We start from the raw sequence: 18,477 nt of genomic DNA, 5'->3' as shown, positions 1-18,477 counted from the left end.
TGGGAAGATCTTTCTGGAAGGCAACTCGAAAATGTATACTAGAAGCTTTAAAAACACGTGTGTCCTTGAGCTAGCAAGTCTATGTGTATGAGTACACCACATATAGACGGACAGATGAGAATACACACTGATACAGCTGCAACTAATTCTGAGCAATCCAAATGTTCAAAACAGGACTAACTGAAAGAACGCACTTCCTCCGGACAGAAAGGCCACAGACCAAAAAGGACGCCTCCTGCTGGTAGAATAAGCATCTTACCTTCCAAATTCATGGAGACAATATATTCCATGTTTGGTAAATAGAGGGAATTTTTTTTTTTTTTTAATGTTGTAAAAAAAAAAAAAAAACCTTCGTGAAAGAGTCACTTGAGTTCGCGCAGAGGTGGAACGCAAAGTTCACTCTGTGGGTGTCACGCCTCGGTCCCTAGCGGCTGCACAGGGCAGGTACAATTTCCTCTTTTACACGTTTTCAATCAGAGCAGCTGGCCCACAACTCTTCCCTGGCATCCCTGGCCCGGGACTCCAGGTCCCACTACAGAGGTGGGGCATGTTCCCATGGCATCTGCCACCACGTGGCCTCCTACCGACAAAGATACTTTAACTCAACGGACAAATCAACCAGAAGGTTACCAGGATATGTTTTACAAACCACAAAAGCAAACACACATAGCATTTTCTGCTAAAGAAATGTCACAATTAGAAATGCAAGAACGGGCTGTAATACTTAGGCTTCGGGCTTAAAAGGATTAACAAAAGAAGCTAAACCCTATAAGAACTACACACAGACCCGGCCTCCAAGCTGGCTGAGCCCCTGGCCTCTTCATCTACACAGCTTAGCCCTCAGCCCGGGAAGGCACCACGCCTAGCCCCCCCTGGGCCTGTGTCAGAAGCCACAGCTCCACAGTGGCCTCTGGCCACTGATAAAAATGTGAAAAACACCCCACCAAAAAGCGAGCCCGGACACCAGGAAATGAGTCTCTTTTTTAGAGTAGAATTAAATGTACAGAAAATGTAAATAATTTAGGATCTTTTGAATTTTGAATGTTTCCACAAAAATTTAAAAGAAACTCTAAGAATATACTTTTCCAGGTAACTGCCAACTGAAAAATTTACTCAAGATAAAACAACGCTCCCCCCAGAAGCCAAACTCCAGAAGAACCTGAAATGAGAAAGCTGAGAGAATAATTTTGTGCTTGAAGTGCCACGTAGCCTCTACAGTCTTACGACAATGCTGACAAGCACGTTCACACGGACTCGCTGTCCTTGGAAAGAAATATTCGAGACGACGCTCACAAGGAAGGTCATGCTAAGACCTGACCGGCATGAAGGGCTGAGACACGGCAGGCGGCGTGATAAGCTCAGCTCCCTGGACACGCTCGGCACCCGCACGGCGGCTGCTGTTTGAATCCATCTCATGGATGGAAAAGCGGGGCTTAAAGAGGCAAGTAAACGAGTCACGATCCCTGGCGGGGAGGCCTGGGGTGGGGTCTGAGCACAGACCTTCTGGCTCCAAAGCCCAACCTCCATGCTGGATTGTCTCCCTAAAACCTGACCCTCTCAAAGGACATCTGATGACCAGATTAGAGTCAAACTGCTGGGACAGCAGACAGGACAGAAAGCAGCTCCCAGCAGAGGGCCGCAAGGGGACAGCATTCACGTCGGTGCCGACCACACGTGAGAGCAAGGGTTCTGCGAGGACTGTGCAGGCTCACTCGTGGGACGAAGGAGGTCGACAGCTCGTGCCCTAGGCAGGTCAACGGGCACAGCACACTTCCGGGGCCCAGCTATTGTCCACGGCACTCACGTGGTACGGATGCCGAGGGATGGCACGGTCACAGAGCACGCCCCCACCGTGTGCAGCGTGAGGAGACCAGGCAACAAGAAGTTGGGAGAAAGAGAAAGCAAGCAGTGACCCTGAATTCAGCTCTGGTCAACTCCTCTCAGGCAGCACACAGCAAAACCGGAAAGGTGCAAAGTACAATCAACATGCTTCGTAGTGGGGGCAGTCCCCCTCGAGGAACAGTCGAGAGGACAATGACCAGCTCACTCAGGAAAGAACAGAACCAGGGGAAAGAATCCTGCAACGGATGTGAAGTGCAGCCCACAACACAAAGCACGGGAAAAGCCCTCGGTGAACTTCCGCACCAGAGGCCGAGAGCCTAGAGGATCGAGCTACATCACGCAGACACGCTGACCTGGAGCCAGGAGCATTTCCGGGTAAGAGCCCTACCACCGGCTCCTTGCGTGCTTCTCTTTCCAGCCACAAAGGCAGTAGCTGACCCGTTTCCACAAACTCCTACGATGGCCAGAGGTAGCAGGGAACTCGAGAGAGAAGCCAAGGCAGGAGAATCTGCTGTGTGCTGCTGTGCCACGAAGGAGCGGGACACCATGAGTGTCCCCACGCGGCCCGCCAGCACGGTCTGGGTGGGCCGGAGTGACAAGGGGTCCATGCTAGGACGAGGATGCCTGTCCTCCCCAGTGCTCCCCCACCTCCCCAGCAGGCCTTGCAGAGCCGGGAAGCTGTATGTAACGCATCCGCGGGCTCCCTCGCCCTCCAGCTTCCAGAATGCTTGGAAGAGCTGACAGGAGGTGGTGGCAGGTGCCCAGCTGGTCCCCTGCAGGGTCAGCAGCCCCTCACCAGGAGGGCCCAGCCCCTCATAGTGGCAGCAGCCACACCGGCAGTGTTTCCTCTCCTCTCTGCAGGTTGGCTGCCATACTATGACTAGTCAACTTCGTGGGGCAAGAGAAAGAATTTCAGACAGATTCTTAAATCCTTCAGTTTGTGACGGGCAGGGCCCAGCACCAAGGGACTGGCTCTGCACCACCCTCCACGGCTGCCCACCCGTGCCTGAGCTGCACGACAGCTCTTCCTGATGGACCCGCCCAGGCTGATCCCAGTTTGAAGGTGCTGAGTGTGAACCGCCTGGACTCTACCACACACCCTATTTCTCCCCGAATCCCCTAAGATGATAAAATCTCTAAATCAGGTAAAATGTCTAGGCACACATGAACACAGACAGCCCTGTCCTTGCAGCCCCCACTCTCGCAGCCAGATCGGAGTAGCCAAAGCAGATCGCCCAAGTCTACGTGGTGGGACGGGGCCACAAGAACATCCTTCCGAGGTGGAAAATGGTTATTTCCCTCAGTTGCTTGATTAGGTATCTAGGCAAGAAAAATAATTTGATACAAATTCTTACATTCATGAGTCTGTGGCTCAGCTAGGCTTGGCATCTCTCTTTTAGAAATAAACTAAAATAAATGCTCTACGTTTGGGTAAAAAAAAAAAAGTGTATCTCTTAAGATTATTTCAAACTAAGTGTTGAGCGTATTCTTTGGTATCCTAGGACACAGAGGATGAAAGTTACTCTATTATGAAAGACTGGCTCCACCAGGGTTCGGCCAACGCAGTATAATTATACCCAAGGACGTTTTATGACTGTGCCCCTTGGGCGCACTGGCAGGGGCACGACAGAGAACTCGAGTCTGGCATGGAGTCTGACCCTATGACTGGTTATTGCTGGGTAAGTCACCTCTCCACTTCCAGGCCTGCTTTCCTCTTTTGTAAAATGGAGTCAGATCGCTCACCTCGTTCCTAACCAGGGAATGGGGTGCAGTGAGGTGGGGGTGTCTGCGAACCCTCTGAGGTGCTATGTAACCCTGTGTATGAGCGTATGTGCCCCTTTCTGGGCAGAGAGGTCACTGAAACAAAAAAGGGGAGACCCCCCAACCCGCCCAGACTGGACAGTCATTAACATTCCTTTACTTCACTAAAACGTGTACGATTCTGTGAGCAGGGAGAGTGCAGGAGCCCCGGGGGGAGTCGAGCCTTACAGGCCAACATTCCACTACCGAGCACAGTATACAGCCTCGCTCACGGGTTTCATTCACACACACACGTGCACCCACGTGCCCGTCATGTACCTTCCCGAAACTTCATGCTACTAATTCCTGTGTGTCACGTTGTTACCCTGTGTTCACATGCAAAACAAAGAGGCGGCTCTGAAATCAAGTGCAGGTCTGCCTACAAAGCCTGGCGCCGTGTGTGTGTGTGCGTGTGATGTGTGCATGCGTGTGATGTGTGCGTGCATGTACACGCGCGGTAGGTGAGCGATCTTCCCCAGGGAATAAAGCCGAAGTTCTCTCAAACACTTACACAAAGAAACAGATCTAAGAGTCTTGCTCTGGGCCAACATGAACTCCCCCGTGGTGAGAGCAGAAATGACACTTCTGAACAATTCATTAATCGACGTAGAGTACCTAAACAAATAATACGCTAAAAATGCAGGACATTCAGGAAAGGAGATCTCTCTCCTACAGCACAAACAGTTCAATGCCTGGGACTCGAGGTTCAGAGTTTTGCGTGTGAACAATGAAGAAACGGGCAAATGGGGAAAGCGGGAGACTCACTTCCAAGAGCTTCAGCTCCTGCACACAGCTGTGCAGCAGCTCTAGGGCGCGCTGAGCCACCTCCCACGGCCTCTGCAGGAAGAGGAGCAAGGTGCACTGGCGAGAAAACAGGTAACTGCGCAGATCTAACAGGGTGGCTTCTTGCCTCTGTATCAATTCGCGCTTCTCCATATCTATGGGCTTTCGGAGGATCAATCCATTCCAGCTCTTCACCGGCTGGCAGAAAAAAGTCAGCCAGTTGGCACCATCTAAACAAACACACATCATGAAAGGCGCTGACTACAGATTACTTCACCCTATTGAGATTCTGGCTCGGGGCTGTGAGGCCGCAGGTGCCGACGGGCGGCTTAACAACCAGTTACTCCCTGACCACGGGCCCACCCCCTTCACGTGGGCATGGAACCAGGCTAGTGATGTGGGGACAGGGCCGTTCCCACCAGTATTCCCGCTCAGTACATGGTAACTGCTGAACCACAGGACCCAGGCCACAACGCACACCGATGGACCATGCCCAGAGGGTCATGAACAGGTCGGGATGCAATTGGAGACTGCCAGGCTAGGGGTCAGGGAGGCCACAGTCTCCATGCTCAGTCAGCTCCGAGGGAAGGCACAAGGCCCAGGCTGGAACGTACCGTGCCTGGGTGCCAGAGAGCAGCCCGTTCACATGACCGCGCTGGTCTTTCTGTCTCCCTTACCCTTTTCCTTCCTTACTGAAGCCTCGCACCTATCTCTAACTCAACCATGTCAGCTACCTGAATCATGCTCCTGGAGAAAAGGACAATAGGCACGAGGAAGTAGTAGTAGCGGGAAGCAGAAGGGAAACATTGCTGCTTGTCAAAAATTTCCAGCAAGGCTCCCCAATTCTAGCTTATAGCCCCACACTCAAACATGGCCTTAAAGTAAGCATAAGAGCCCACGATAACTAGTCATTCAACCCATATGGCAAAAATTGAATCTATTTTTCTTATCCCAAAAGAGAGCTGTCATACCATTTCGTGCTGCATTCCCAGCAGGAAGCGACTCAGTATCGGCACACTGATGTCACCGAACATCTCAGGTGCCAACTACAACTAACAGCACCCTTTACTGATTGGCACTTATACTCAGAGCTGCTCCAGTGCACACTCAGGGAGGTACCCGCCCCAGCCCTTGGAGCACCTACACCAGCAGGCCCCTCTGTCAGGCCCCCTGCCCAGCCCTCTCCTGGCTTCCTCTCACATTTCACTCAGGACTCTGTCAATGCCACCTCCTCAGAGAGCCTCCCAGACCACACTTTCTGGGGTCAGCCAGCACCTACCCTCACACTCTGCCCCTTCACCCGCAACCCTTTCTGTGGCCTGCACTCATTACAACTACGTGACTTGAAGGTTTTTTTTCTTCTACACCTGTTTCCCCTTCATGTGAACTCCATGAAGGAAGGGGTTTTGTTTTGTTACCTCCTATATCAGAACACAGCACCTGGTACACATGGGACTCTCAGTAAGCATCCATTAAATGAATGAACAAATCAACGACCTTATCATTCAGCTGCAAAATGTGGTTCACGCTTACTTGTGGGTTCTAATTTGTCTCAGATTTTAAAACTGAGAGAACAAAGAAATTATGCGAAACATGATGTAAGAAACACGTAAGATATCTAAATATGTACCATATGGAGATATAAAATATAATTTTACCTCTTCTCAAATTTTTAAAATTTAATTAGTAAATACTTTGCTCTGGTTATGTTTACATCTGTGTCTTAGCAAAGTAAGAGATCCGAATCTGAACTTCCTAAATTTGGTCTGGAGAGAGAACCAATCGGTGCCATTCGTCTTCATTTCTAGAACGAAGTCGGTGCCCAAGCTGACTGTCCCAGCACCTCATCTTCCTACAGGTTTTCTAACAGACACTAGAGTTCCTTGAAATCACTTCTTTCTTCAGACACCGTATCAGGGTTCTCTCAAAAAGAACACCCAACAAAGATGTCTGTTACCTCACTGTGCGTGGTGGTCAGAATGGAAACAACCCAAATGTCCAACACCAAGGAGTGGCTGGATTAACCCTAATGAATCCACGCTGTGAAGCATAATGCAGCTACCAACAAAAATACCTTAAAACCTGAACAACAAACTACAGACAAATGTCTACGTAATATGATGCCATTTCTACCAAATAAGTATCAACCAAAACACAGTGAGAACGACTATGAACTTTTTTCTCTGTACACGGTTTCACTGTGCTAATTTCGTCCTTCTAAAAAATTCAAGACTTTAAAACTTTAAAAGAGAGATGAACACCCATGACAGTGCTGCCATTTAGAACTCTGCAGTGAGAGCTCAGATGTTACCAAGACGGCTTGTCAGCAGTGCGAGATTCCCACGCTTATGCTAGCAAAGAGGCACGGAAGCAGAAGCCTAACTAGAAGCCATAAGTAGTAGTGACTCTTTATATCTGAAACACACCCTCTTCATAAATGCTTTTCTTGCTTAAGATGCTTCTAACAGTGAAAGCGACTAGTTCTGAATTCTCATATCATCTCCTATCAGAACTATAAGATATACCCTATATCGTCTGCACAAAACAATAAAAGGTGATTTAATCATTAGGCAAGTAAATAATAGCAGCTTCCGGACTACTGAAGAGTGGGGAAAACTCTACTAAGAAAATAATTTGCTTCTGTAAGTGCACTACTCACCCCCAGCGCCAAAGTTGACAACATACTGAGAAAACAGGGCGTCCAGTTCATCGTACTGTACCAGGGCATCTTCAAACTGCTGCAGCATCTCGAATACAAAGGCCAGCTCTTCCTAGTTACCCAGACAGAAGTTTTTAGAAAGGAAAATGTCAATCAACTCTTTGAAACAATGTGCTGCTGTTAAAGAGGACGACAGAGAAAAGCAGGCGGCATTACAAGTAACGCTTCTATTACACTAAGTAAACATCAGTTTCATGACCAGAAGGTGTTAACACTTACAAATGCACAGAGGCCAGAAGGAAGTAGGAAAAGGTCACCATGAGCCCTAGAACTGTCCACGGCCCCTCAGCAGCAGGGACACGACCGCACACCCTCTATCTTTGGTATTGCCCTTGCCTTCCCAGACACAAGCTTTTTAATTGGCGTTCTAAATGGAAGAGCTGAACCTTCTCCATTTACTAATCTAACCAACTACTCATATCTGTAAGCGCTCATGGATATGAACTGTATTCCATGGGTTAAAACCCAGTTCTGTCATTATTTTGTTGTACAAACTGTTCCAGCTTTGGCCATTAGGAGGCTCCTTTAGGTGGTACTAACATTGTTTTGATGGACCTCCATCTTTTGGGGGGATACTTCCTTACTTTCTGGTAAGTTTTATTCCTGGTCGATTTGTGTTTTCCCTACCCCAGCCCTGGACTCAACCACATCTAGAAGGAGCCCTGGTACTTATTATTAAGAATGGAGTTTATGGGGGGCGCCTGGGTGGCACAGCAGTTAAGCGCCTGCCTTCAGCTCAGGGCGTGATCCCGGCGTTCTGGGATCGAGCCCCACATCGGGCTCTTCCACTGGGAGCCTGCTTCTTCCTCTCCCACTCCCCCTGCTTGTGTTCCCTCTCTCATTGGCTGTCTCTCTCTCTGTCAAATAAATAAATAAAATCTTTAAAAAAAAAAAAAAAAAGAATGGAGTTTAGGGGCGCCTGGGTGGCTCAGTCTGTGAAGCATCTGCCTTCGGCTCAGGTCATGATCTCGGGGTCCTGGGATCGAGTCCCACATCGGGCTCCCCGCTCAGCAGGGAGTCTGTTTCTCCCTCTCCCTCCATCCCTGCCCCGCCCCCAGCTCCTGCTCTCTCTCAAATAAATAGAATTTTAAAAATGGAGTTTAGAAACCAAGCTCTTGGCACTAAGTGTGCTTATGTTACTGAGAAGTCACTTTTTTCTAGGCCCAGTCGGAGGACAGAGCAAGGAAATACATGCACGTGTATAATTGTCAACGCACGCATCTCCAGCTCTGACCCATCCATGGCTTCATACTCATGTCTCAGGTTCCAATCCCACACCACTGGGTTCACTTGGATCACCCCCTCCTTGCTTGTAGTCTTAGAAGCTAAGTTTAATTAGCTTGAAAGGTGAAGTGTAACGGGTCAATCCTACAGTGAGTTGTGGACGGGTGCAATTCCCCTATGCACACCCCGTCGCTCCAACACCACTAAGACGTAAACAGCGGAGTTAGAGACCAGTATCAAAACTTCCAGTAAGAATTGGTCTTTCCAAGTGCATTATTTCTTCAGTAATTTACACACACGTGCAATTTAAATACGAAAATTAGGTTTTTACAGTCAAACTATGGTGAACAAGAATTAGGAAACCTAAGGGAAACATTCCTGTCACTCTGCAGTATTAGAAAGGTCCCCTAGAAGCTAGCTCAAGACTGTCCTTTACTGGAGCCCAAGGCTACACATTAATACCAGGGGAAGTAAATGTCCCCGGGAGGTCCTAATCTACTCGCAGTGTCGTGCAGGTGGTAGGCATCCCTGTCCTCGGGATCGTCACCACGGCTAGCGCTCCCCTGCCTCAGTCACTTCCACGGTAGATGCCCCGGAAGGCCCGACAGTGTTAACAAAACCCAGATTACTCTGAGGTTGAGGCCCTTTCATAAAAGGCCAGACGCAGAGCACCTCTGATCCGCTCGAGGACCCCAGAGATGGAAACGTCTGTTAGGTACTATGTACTGCCTCTTGGGTTTTATAAAACTATGCCAGTAACAATTACCTCCAAAAACCTGCCTTATTTACAAAGACAGGAAGAGAAAAGGGAAGCTGTCTAGTTCTACCCTTCACCACGTACCTGGACCATGAAATAGTCACAGAAGCTCCAGCCTGGCTCAGTCCTCTTCTCCCTCAAGGTCCTCATGTCGTCCTCAAACTTGCCTAGGTTTTTGGTAAAAGACATAAGCAGCGATGTCCTGAGTTTGGTCAGGAAGGCATTCCAGGATTCCTGAGTTCGAGAAGAGTCTTTCAGGGGGTCGGAGAGCACGACACACCTACAGAGACATGAATGGACTGTCTGGAAAATTCCGAGCACAGCACGTGGCCCAACTGCTACTATTTCCCTGCAGTGCCAACTGCTGTCCTCCCCCACTTCCTTCCTTCCTTCACTGGTCACAGGCATCAGGCAGGCGGTGAGACACCAACTGGCTTAGCACCCCACGAGCCGCGTTGCTGCTGAATGACGGGCAGCGGGGAGGGATGGAAGACGAGTCCGTCTCAGACCCGGCCTCCAGGGCTCCCAGTAAGGTAAGGTGATCATGTCACCATCAGTCCCCAAACTGCATTCATGCGGCCCTCTTCAAGCACCTCTGGTTCCCGGCAGCTGACAGGACAGAACTCAGGGTTACCGGCACAGCTCAGGAAGCTCGTTATGGCACAGACCCAACCTCGCTGTCCGGCTCTGCTCAGACTGTTCCCAGCTGAGCCCACTCAACTTTTCGGGCTCTCCTCTCCTCGTCTAGCACATTCCTATTCACCCCTCCACACCCGGCTCGGCTGACACACGTCCTCATGGAACTTGGCCCCCGCTGCTCTGTCTTCTGGGCCCCACTGTGACCACACTCCTGCCACGGCCACACTGCAATCACTTCCTCTCTGTAGATCTCTCTTCCCCCAGACCCGAGACCGTGAGCTCCACAAGAGCGGGGTTCATAATTAATTCATAAATAAAACTTAAAGAACACGGCTTAACATGTAGATATGATACAATTTCACTACAAAAAGAGGGCAGCTGGCTGGCTCAGTCATCAGAGCACCCAACTCTTGATCTCGGGGTTGTGAGTTTGAGCCCCATGTTGGGCATGGAGGCTACTTAAAAAAGAGGGGGGAAAAAAAACTATCCGTGGTGTGGAAATATCAAAGGTATAAAATTACAAGTTTCCAAAGGATTTGGAAAAGGCAACACGTCCATCTAACAGACTGGAAAAGCTAGATTTCTTTATCCTTAATAATAATAATTCACAAAGAAATTGATTAAATATGGACTCAGAAATACATTTAAAATCCTGGTGCTGTGAACGTCAATATTTCCCCTCAGGAAATATGTCGCCTTAATTACTATCAAGTAGCAAAATGGACAGATTGTAAGTCTCTGTGCCCCGTCACACCCTTTGGAGGAAGGGCTAAATCTCTGGAGTCATAAATCAGACAAAAAGCGTGAAGTCGCCTACGGTCTAGACGATCCGCCAGGTAAATAATCAGCACCAAGGAGATTTCAAAATCGGTACCCGGCTTAATTCCAGACATTCCACCCCACGGTGCTGTTTCTGCCCCTGAAAACAAAGGGATCCCACCAGTTCACTCCTAGAGCCCCGAAGGACTAACGTGCATTTCTTCACTACAGGAGCTTCTAGAATCTATCAGTTCAGCCATTTATCCTGAAGCCGTTCTCAAGGGTTGTGAACCACCGGCATTTATTCCTGACGAGACGCAGAATTCTCCCCTGAAGCTAGACAGGTGGAAGGAGAGGAAACGGTCACAAACACCAACTGTGCCCCGTGACCTGGTGCTTACCAAGCAGACCACACAGTCATGAAGCTCTCTAACCCTTATCATGCCCTTCAACTTTCCCTGTTTCTAGACCTTCTTTCTATAACAAAAAAGAACTATGCTTCAGAAATTTGCATTAAGCTTGGACGGTTCACTCAGAAGGGAGAGCCCAAAACAGCTGCTGGGACTGGGGAGCACCCAGTGTGGAGAAGGGCCCCCCAGAGTGCACCGGCAGCCCAGCACCCAGGGCAGCCACTCGCAGGGGCCCAGCCCCCACCAGTCACAGGGCCACCACTCACAGAGGCAGCTCACGGGTCAGCCCTCTGCCAGCAATACTCACCAAAAGCCTGAAAACTGCACAAAACCTTTGGCCAAGCAATTTTCCTTTTAGGGGTGTATCCTAAGGAAGTAATAAAGGATGTACACAACATCCAAGCTCAAAGGGCATCCACAATGCTGTTCACTCCGAGCAGGGATGTGTCCGTGCAGCACAGGGCCGCGCAAACAACTAGCATAGCACCCCTAGGGCGTGTCACACACTCACAATAATGGCAGAGAAATACGTTCATTGCTCATGGGAACATTTTTTTTTTTTTTAAGATTTTTTATTTATTTATGTGACAGAGAGACAGCCAGCGGGAGAGGGAACACAGCAGGGGAGTGGGAGAGGAAGAAGCAGGCTCCCAGCGGAGGAGCCCGATGTGGGACTCGATCCCGGAACGCCGGGAACACGCCCTGAGCCGAAGGCAGCCGCTTAACGACTGCGCTACCCAGGCGCCCCACTCGTGGGAACATTTTTACAACGTATTAAGCACAAAATGCGAATACAAAACATTATGCGTGGTGTACTGTGTGCCTGTGTGTGCATAAAGAGAAAAAGTTTGAAAAATACATACCAAATACTATGAGTTAAGATCTATTTTCATTTTGCTTATTACCTTCTTCTAATAACCCTACCATGAACATGCATTTTATAATCACGAATTACGTACAAGATTAAAGTTAAAGAAAATGGGAAGCCACTCCAGGGCCAAGCGCACTAACGTTTCCAAAGGCGAGAAATCACACCGGTTAATAAAACAATTACCAACAGAGATGTTATCAAATTCGTATGTATGAAAATCTGACCCAGCTCTTTACTTTAAAAAATAAAGTACAGATTTATTAAAAGTAGCTTGCAAATTAATAAAAATCAAAATGCTGGAAGGCATGTTTATATACTGAGATGAAATGTTAAAAATTTTAGTAAGTTAGATTTTATGTATAAAGAATGAGTCATTAAAAACAAGTTGGGTTTCAGTGGACTCGGCAGGAACACACTCTAAGCAATCAGATAAGATGATAACGTACACTTAAAAGGAATCAACAGGAACTCTGAAAAAAATCCTGTAATTTGAACATGTCACAGGTTTAGACTGATATGATCCATTCGTCCCAATTCATGTACTCAACAGAATCCCAAAGCAACGAGACCAAGAGGCTGTCTGGTCTGGCCGTCAGTCAGCGCCCCCCAGCCCCTGCGACCCCACGCTGCCCACTGCCCCCACCCCCACCGTGGAGCACCAGAACCGTCTCCCTAAAACGCTCCCCGCAGCCTGCTCCTCCTCCTTCCAGAACAAGTGTGCCGGTATAACCGAATAACACAGGGGAAGGACACTCGGTTATGGGGCATCTGGTTGAAATGCTAAGTTGATTCCTTTGGGATAACTAATTTATGAATAAGAGGCCTTAGGAAAAAGTCCCTCAAGTCCAGATGGCATGGAATTTCTCTAAGATAAACTATAAGCTCAACAATCTAATATTTATTCCAAACTATAAAGCAAGTTTGAACATTACTTTGTGTCCAGAACTGTGTGGAACATGAAAAGGAAGCCCACGAAGGACTGGCAAACTTACTGGGTGGCCTGACACAGGATGTGGTCACAGCGTCGGTGGGTCCTCCTGGCCACACACCCAGGGTTCCGCCCGTGCTCTTCCCTGAGCTCCTAGGTGCCCTTCGCGTGGCAGCCTCGCCCCCTGCTCCCGTCTCTTGTCGCACTCTGAGCACAGCCACCAGGGTGCCACAGGTGCAGTGACATGCGTGTGAAGCCATGCCCCATCTCTCCGTGAGACCACACCGGACCAGAGCAGGGACCAGGCTCAGCACTGCACCCCAGGCCCTAGGGGAGTTAAAGCACTGACCTACAACCTATAAACTAAGCCCCCAGGCACCAGGAAAAGTGCTGGCCTGCACGGCTAGGCCTGGCGCCACCGAAACGGGAAGTGAGCTCCCCCCGAAGACAGAACAGGGCCCGACAGAGAGAAACAAGGGGGAAAGTAAGTCCATGCAATAGTGTTGTAACCACCAAAGTTCTGGGGTTCCCTGTTAGAGATTCTGAAGATTAAGTCAGCATTTCAGAACTTTGGTTCTGGGGAACTCGTAATAGGTATTAAGGTAAACAAACAAAACACAGGGCCCCCTCACTGAAGGCGTGTAGGGAACCCTGCTGGAGACGAGGACCACACGACTTCCCAAAGCCCTAGCTACACTGACACGCACGATGGGTCCTCAAAGAGGCCGCAGCCGCCAGGCAGCACACGGGGGTTTACAACTCACAGCGTTTCACCAGCCAGACCAGGAACGCCACAAGGAGGGGACCTGGGCTTCTCTTTAGCACCCCCACTGTGGGCTGAAGCGTCAGGCACGCCACAGCCGCTCACGCAGTCAGTGCTCCTATGCAGAAAGCAGTAATCGCTACCGTCCAGGTATCAGGCAATGAGGTAAAATTAAAGATACACTTACCTGTCACTCTGCTTATTACAAAAATCATTCCTTATTTTGTCCACAATAGAAGTTCGGGGAAGGATGTTGGTTTTGTTTTTTTTCTTGGCATCATTTTCAACTACCACTATTAGCCAGTCCACAGAGCTATGAGCTTTCAGAACATTCTGCCACTTGGTAAGGTCGTCTTTTACGGTAGCTTTATACACTTCAGTATCCTAAAAATAAATAAGTCGCTGTGAAGGAAAGTTCATCAATGCCCTTCAGTTTAACAGCAAAATGTGTCTACTAACAGAATACATCGGCCACAGCGCGTCATCGCTGGCAGCTGGGACGCTCCACGCAAGGCCCCGTGCCGACCCGCTCCATGCCTGGGGGCGCTCTGGGCAGGCCCGGGGACACCGAGGCAAGACAGTTCCAATGTCACAGAGGAAGAGACCGAGAGAGAGCACAGTAAACCGCCCACAGCAACACAGTCCACTGGGTAAGCTGGGACTTGAAAACCCAGGTCTGCTCTGCCAAAGACCTCGTGCCCAACAACTGCGTCAACCGCACCCTGGCACATGCCCGGCGTGCTGGGGCGAAGCGGCTCCTCCCACCCAGGCTAGGGTCTCGCAGGCCGCAGGCGCGCATCTGCAGGGAGCCCAGGCTGCCTCCAGGTGGTGTCCTCCGCAGCGCCCCAGAACCACTCCAGTGTGAGCGCCACTCGCAGGCCACCGCGGGGGCGAGGCCGCTTACGAAGGAAGCCCAAGGAAAGAGGACAACCTAGGGATTTTTGGAAACTGCTCTAACTCACAAGGACTGAAAGGGGAACCATCCTGGTCCTAAAAAGCCGGTGCTGCTTCGGACTCACAGTCCCCAACGTCAGCCTGCACAAAAGCCGACGGCCTGCCTCCGCTCATCCGGAGACTGGGAGGACAGAGAGTCTCCGTGCTCTCGGTAACTGCTGATAACTGCCCTTACGCTCCATGAATCCACTTAGCAGATCTGGAGTGAAAATCTACATCCAAGATACTTGATTCATATCTAAATCAGGCAACTGAAAACCTTTGCAAACTATAACTTATAGCTACTGTTTAAATATGTATTTTACCCCTTTTTTAACAGAAAGATTCCTTGTTATCCTGCCCATATTTCCTCTGGATTTTTTAGTCTCTCTTGAATACACTAATGCGATCAACCCATGAATGAGAAATCTCAAGTTTTGTACCCAGTCCCTCCTGTGGTTTAATTGCTAAGTGAAAAGTTCCAGAAATGAGTACATTTAATTTTTAGTCTGATTTTTAAAACTGCTGTGTCCTCAGTTTAAATTAAAAAAAAAAAAAGAAAAAGAAAAAAAAAACAATCTGCAAAGATCATGTGCTGAAAAAACAAGAGGAAAAACCATCTTGTGAAGATCGATCTTCTGTGAGCAGACTGACATGGCCACCTGAAGCAACCGAAATCAGAAACAGGTGAGGCAAGCCCTGCAAGTGGCCAGCCGACTGCTCGGAGCACCCAGCCCATGGCACCACAAGGGGCACTGAGGTCACACCTGGCGGGGGCCCTGCATGGGGCAGACAGAGCACAGGGTCCTGGGAGGCAAGGGCAGCTGACTTCACAGGAGGTCAGAGGTCAGAGGGACCCCTGAAGCACTCAGCAGGGGGCTGACCACCACACAAGTGTAAGACAGACCCAAAGCCAGGGAGAGACCCATCCAGACAGGACTCAACACCTGCACAGGACTGGGATCAGAGCAAGGCTGGGAGCCTCCAAATCCACGGGCACTGGGTGGAGAACTCAGGAAGGAAGGAATAGTTTTAGACTAGCCACTGTTTCAGACCCACAGATCATAAAAGCAATACATAAAACAATCAGACTCAAGTAACTTAATGACACAAAGCTCAAGAAAATTTCTAGGATTACAAAAGTATAAGTGCTGAACAAAAAATTCATGGTGTCTGGCATCCCATAAAAAATTGCCAAGCAGGCAAAGAAATCATATATAATCCATAACGAGTTGAAAATTCCACCAACAGAATAGACTCAGTAATGACACAGATAATAGAATTAGTAGACAAAACCATTAAAATACTTATTGCGACCATATTCCACGTGTTCCCTCAGAGAAAAAACTGATGCTAAGCAGAGACATGGAAGATATTTTTAAAAGAAGGTAAAGACCCTTATGGATCTTCTAGAGACGAAAACTACAATGTCTAAACTGCAAACTATACCCGGTGGGACGGATTAAGAGCAGATTAGACAACCCAGAAAACAGGATTAGGTAACCGTGAAGACACAGAAGCAGAAATCACCCAAATGAAACAGAGAAAGACTGAGAAGCTATCAACACAGTGTCACTGAGCTGTGGGACTTCCAGAGCCTAATATGCGAGCAACTGGAGTCCCCAGAGGAGAGGGGAGAAAGGGAAGAACACAAGTATCCCAAGAAATAATGACCAAAAATGTCCCAAATCTAAATCAAAACTACACACCCACAAAGCTTAAAACACCACAAGCACAATAAACACAAAGAAAAGTATACCAGGGCAGATCATAGATGGTTTAAAACCAGTGACAAGGAAAAAAAAGCTTAAATCAGCAAAGGGGGAAAAGAAAAAAAAAAAGACACTTTAAATACAAAGTAACAAAGACAAAAATGAAAGACTCCTCATGGGTCACACTGTAAACCAAGACGGTGGAGGAACATCTTTTACCTGCTGGAAAGAAATAAAGAACTGTCACAGTCTAGAATTCTATATCCAGTAAAATATTTTGCAAAAATCGAGGCTTCCTCAGATGCACAAAAGCTGGAAGAACTCTCACCAAGGACCCTCCCTGTACCAAAGGAAAGGGGAGCACTGGAAGTGGTAACCAAGAGACGTGTTCTAATCTCTACAACATAACTGTTTAAAGCAGAAACAGTAAGTACTGTCGGGTCTGTAAGGAGACCACCACCCATGCCCACTGCCACAACAGGGTACTCCCCAGGTGGCCCAGCCCCGTCCGAAGGCAGGAGGCGATGCTGCAGACGTGCGCGCTAGAAACCCGAAAGCAGCTACTAACATAGCGTAGGAGATTTAATTCTAAAATCCCAAATATTATCTACTTGCTCCAGAAAACCTTCCTTAGTAGATAATGATCAAAACTAAAGCAAACAACAACAAAACACAGGGTCCCTATTAGAAAGTGTAAAAATTTTTTAAAGAATTTATTTATTTATTTATTTATTTAGTTAGTTAGTTAGTTAGTTAGTTAGTTAGTTAGTTAGTTATTTGACAGAGAGCACAAGCAGGACCAGCACGCAGAGGGAGAGGGAGAAGCAGGCTCCCTGTTGAGCAGGGAGCCTGATACAGGGCTGGATCCCAGGATCAGGACCTGAGCTGAAGGCAAATGCTTAACTGACTGAGCCATCCAGGCGCCCCAGGAAAATGTAATTTTCAGGGGCATCAAAAGGCATAGATACAAAGATCTGTGATTAAAATTCTTCCCAGGGGCGCCTGGGTGGCACAGCGGTTAAGCATCTGCCTTTGGCTCAGGGCGTGATCCCGGCATTCTGGGATCGAGCCCCACATCAGGTTCCTCCGCTATGAGCCTGCTTCTTCCTCTCCCACTCCCCCTGCTTGTGTTCCCTCTCTCACTGGCTGTCTCTACCTCTGTCGAATAAATAAATAAAATCTTTAAAAAATAAATAAATAAAAAATAAAATAAATAAAATAAAATTCTTCCCAAATGAATCCACAACTTATTCAAGGCAATCCCAACCAAAACACGTCCCGTCTTTCCCTTCCTCTTTTCAACAGCTGCTCCTGTTCTATATGGCTTTGTAACAAACCACTACAACATGCAGCCGTCTAGAATATTCTCTCTGCTCACCAATCTACAAGTGAGACAAGACCAGGCACATGGCTCGCCCGCCCCACCCTGTGTGGCACGTGAAGACTGGGAGCAAGAAGGCTATCAGGTGCCAGCTGCTGGATGCTAGCTTGTTGGCCAGGATCTGCTGGGACCGGGACTGCACACCTCCAGGTGGCCTTCCCATGCGGGCGCTTGACTTCCTCACAGAATGGTGGCTGGACTCTAAGAGCACACACCCCCAGAGGGCCCCACAGAAGATGTATTACCTCTTATGACTTAAGTCTCAAAAGTCACAGTGCCCCTCCTCCCTGTTAATGGCCCACTCTGATTAAACTAGAGGAAACACAGACAAGGCCTCTTAATGGAGGAAGGTCACTGCCATGGAGAGAAGAGCATGGGGGATGGAATATGTGGATACCATCATTTTTGGAAAATAAAATTTGTACAACTAACAATCTGATTTTAAAATTTATATGGAAGAAAAAAATGTATACTAGCCAAGGGATTTATTTTAAAACAACAGACATCAATACATACTATTAAAATGTAATAATTAAAAGTCTGGTCCTGGCATAGAACAGACGATGATCAACAGAACATAATGCATACATGACACTGGTTTAAAATAAAGGTGAAATTTTCAGTAAGTGGAAAAGAGACAATTATGAAATGATGTTAGGCCAATGTGCTACCCAATTAAGACTATAAAATTAGACCCTTAAACCTCCACACCTCCTGCCACACACGAAAATAATACGAAGCTATACAGATCCAAATATAAAACACAAATTATAAAATTATTAAGAGAAAATACAGGAGAAAACCAATTATTACCTTCAGAGAGACAAGGCCTTCCCAAACATGATATACTCTACTCAGATACCATTTTTTTAAATGACATATTTCACTCCATAAAAACTGTAACAGTCACGAATACCCATGCAGCAAATGATACCTGAGCCAGCCACACGAAACAC

The 18,477-nt window shown here is 48.1% G+C and overlaps 1 protein-coding gene across 3 annotated transcripts in view; it reads right to left on the bottom strand.

Annotated features, from left to right (window-relative positions):
• TRAPPC10 (trafficking protein particle complex subunit 10) overlaps window positions 1-18,477 on the bottom strand; it is an 85,242-nt gene that overhangs the window by 35,928 nt on the left and 30,837 nt on the right. For 2 of the 3 annotated variants that reach the window (XM_045774205.2, XM_087861842.1), the window contains exons 4-7: window positions 13,683-13,879; window positions 9,210-9,405; window positions 7,085-7,196; window positions 4,408-4,655 (exon numbers count right to left, since the gene is read on the bottom strand). In XM_045774205.2, the coding sequence (XP_045630161.2) occupies window positions 4,408-4,655; window positions 7,085-7,196; window positions 9,210-9,405; window positions 13,683-13,879 (753 nt within the window). Of the gene's footprint in view, window positions 1-4,407; window positions 4,656-7,084; window positions 7,197-9,209; window positions 9,406-13,682; window positions 13,880-18,477 lie in introns of those variants that run through there. The other variant, XM_087861843.1, reaches the window with a different exon arrangement.

The sequence above is a fragment of the Ursus americanus genome, chromosome 4 (genome assembly GCF_024610735.1).
Source record: "Ursus americanus isolate L20-20 chromosome 4, mUrsAme1.1.p, whole genome shotgun sequence".
Classification (NCBI taxonomy): Eukaryota; Metazoa; Chordata; class Mammalia; order Carnivora; family Ursidae; genus Ursus; species Ursus americanus.
Note: the sequence above shows the minus strand (reverse complement) of the source record. Positions and strands in the feature narration are given on the sequence as shown.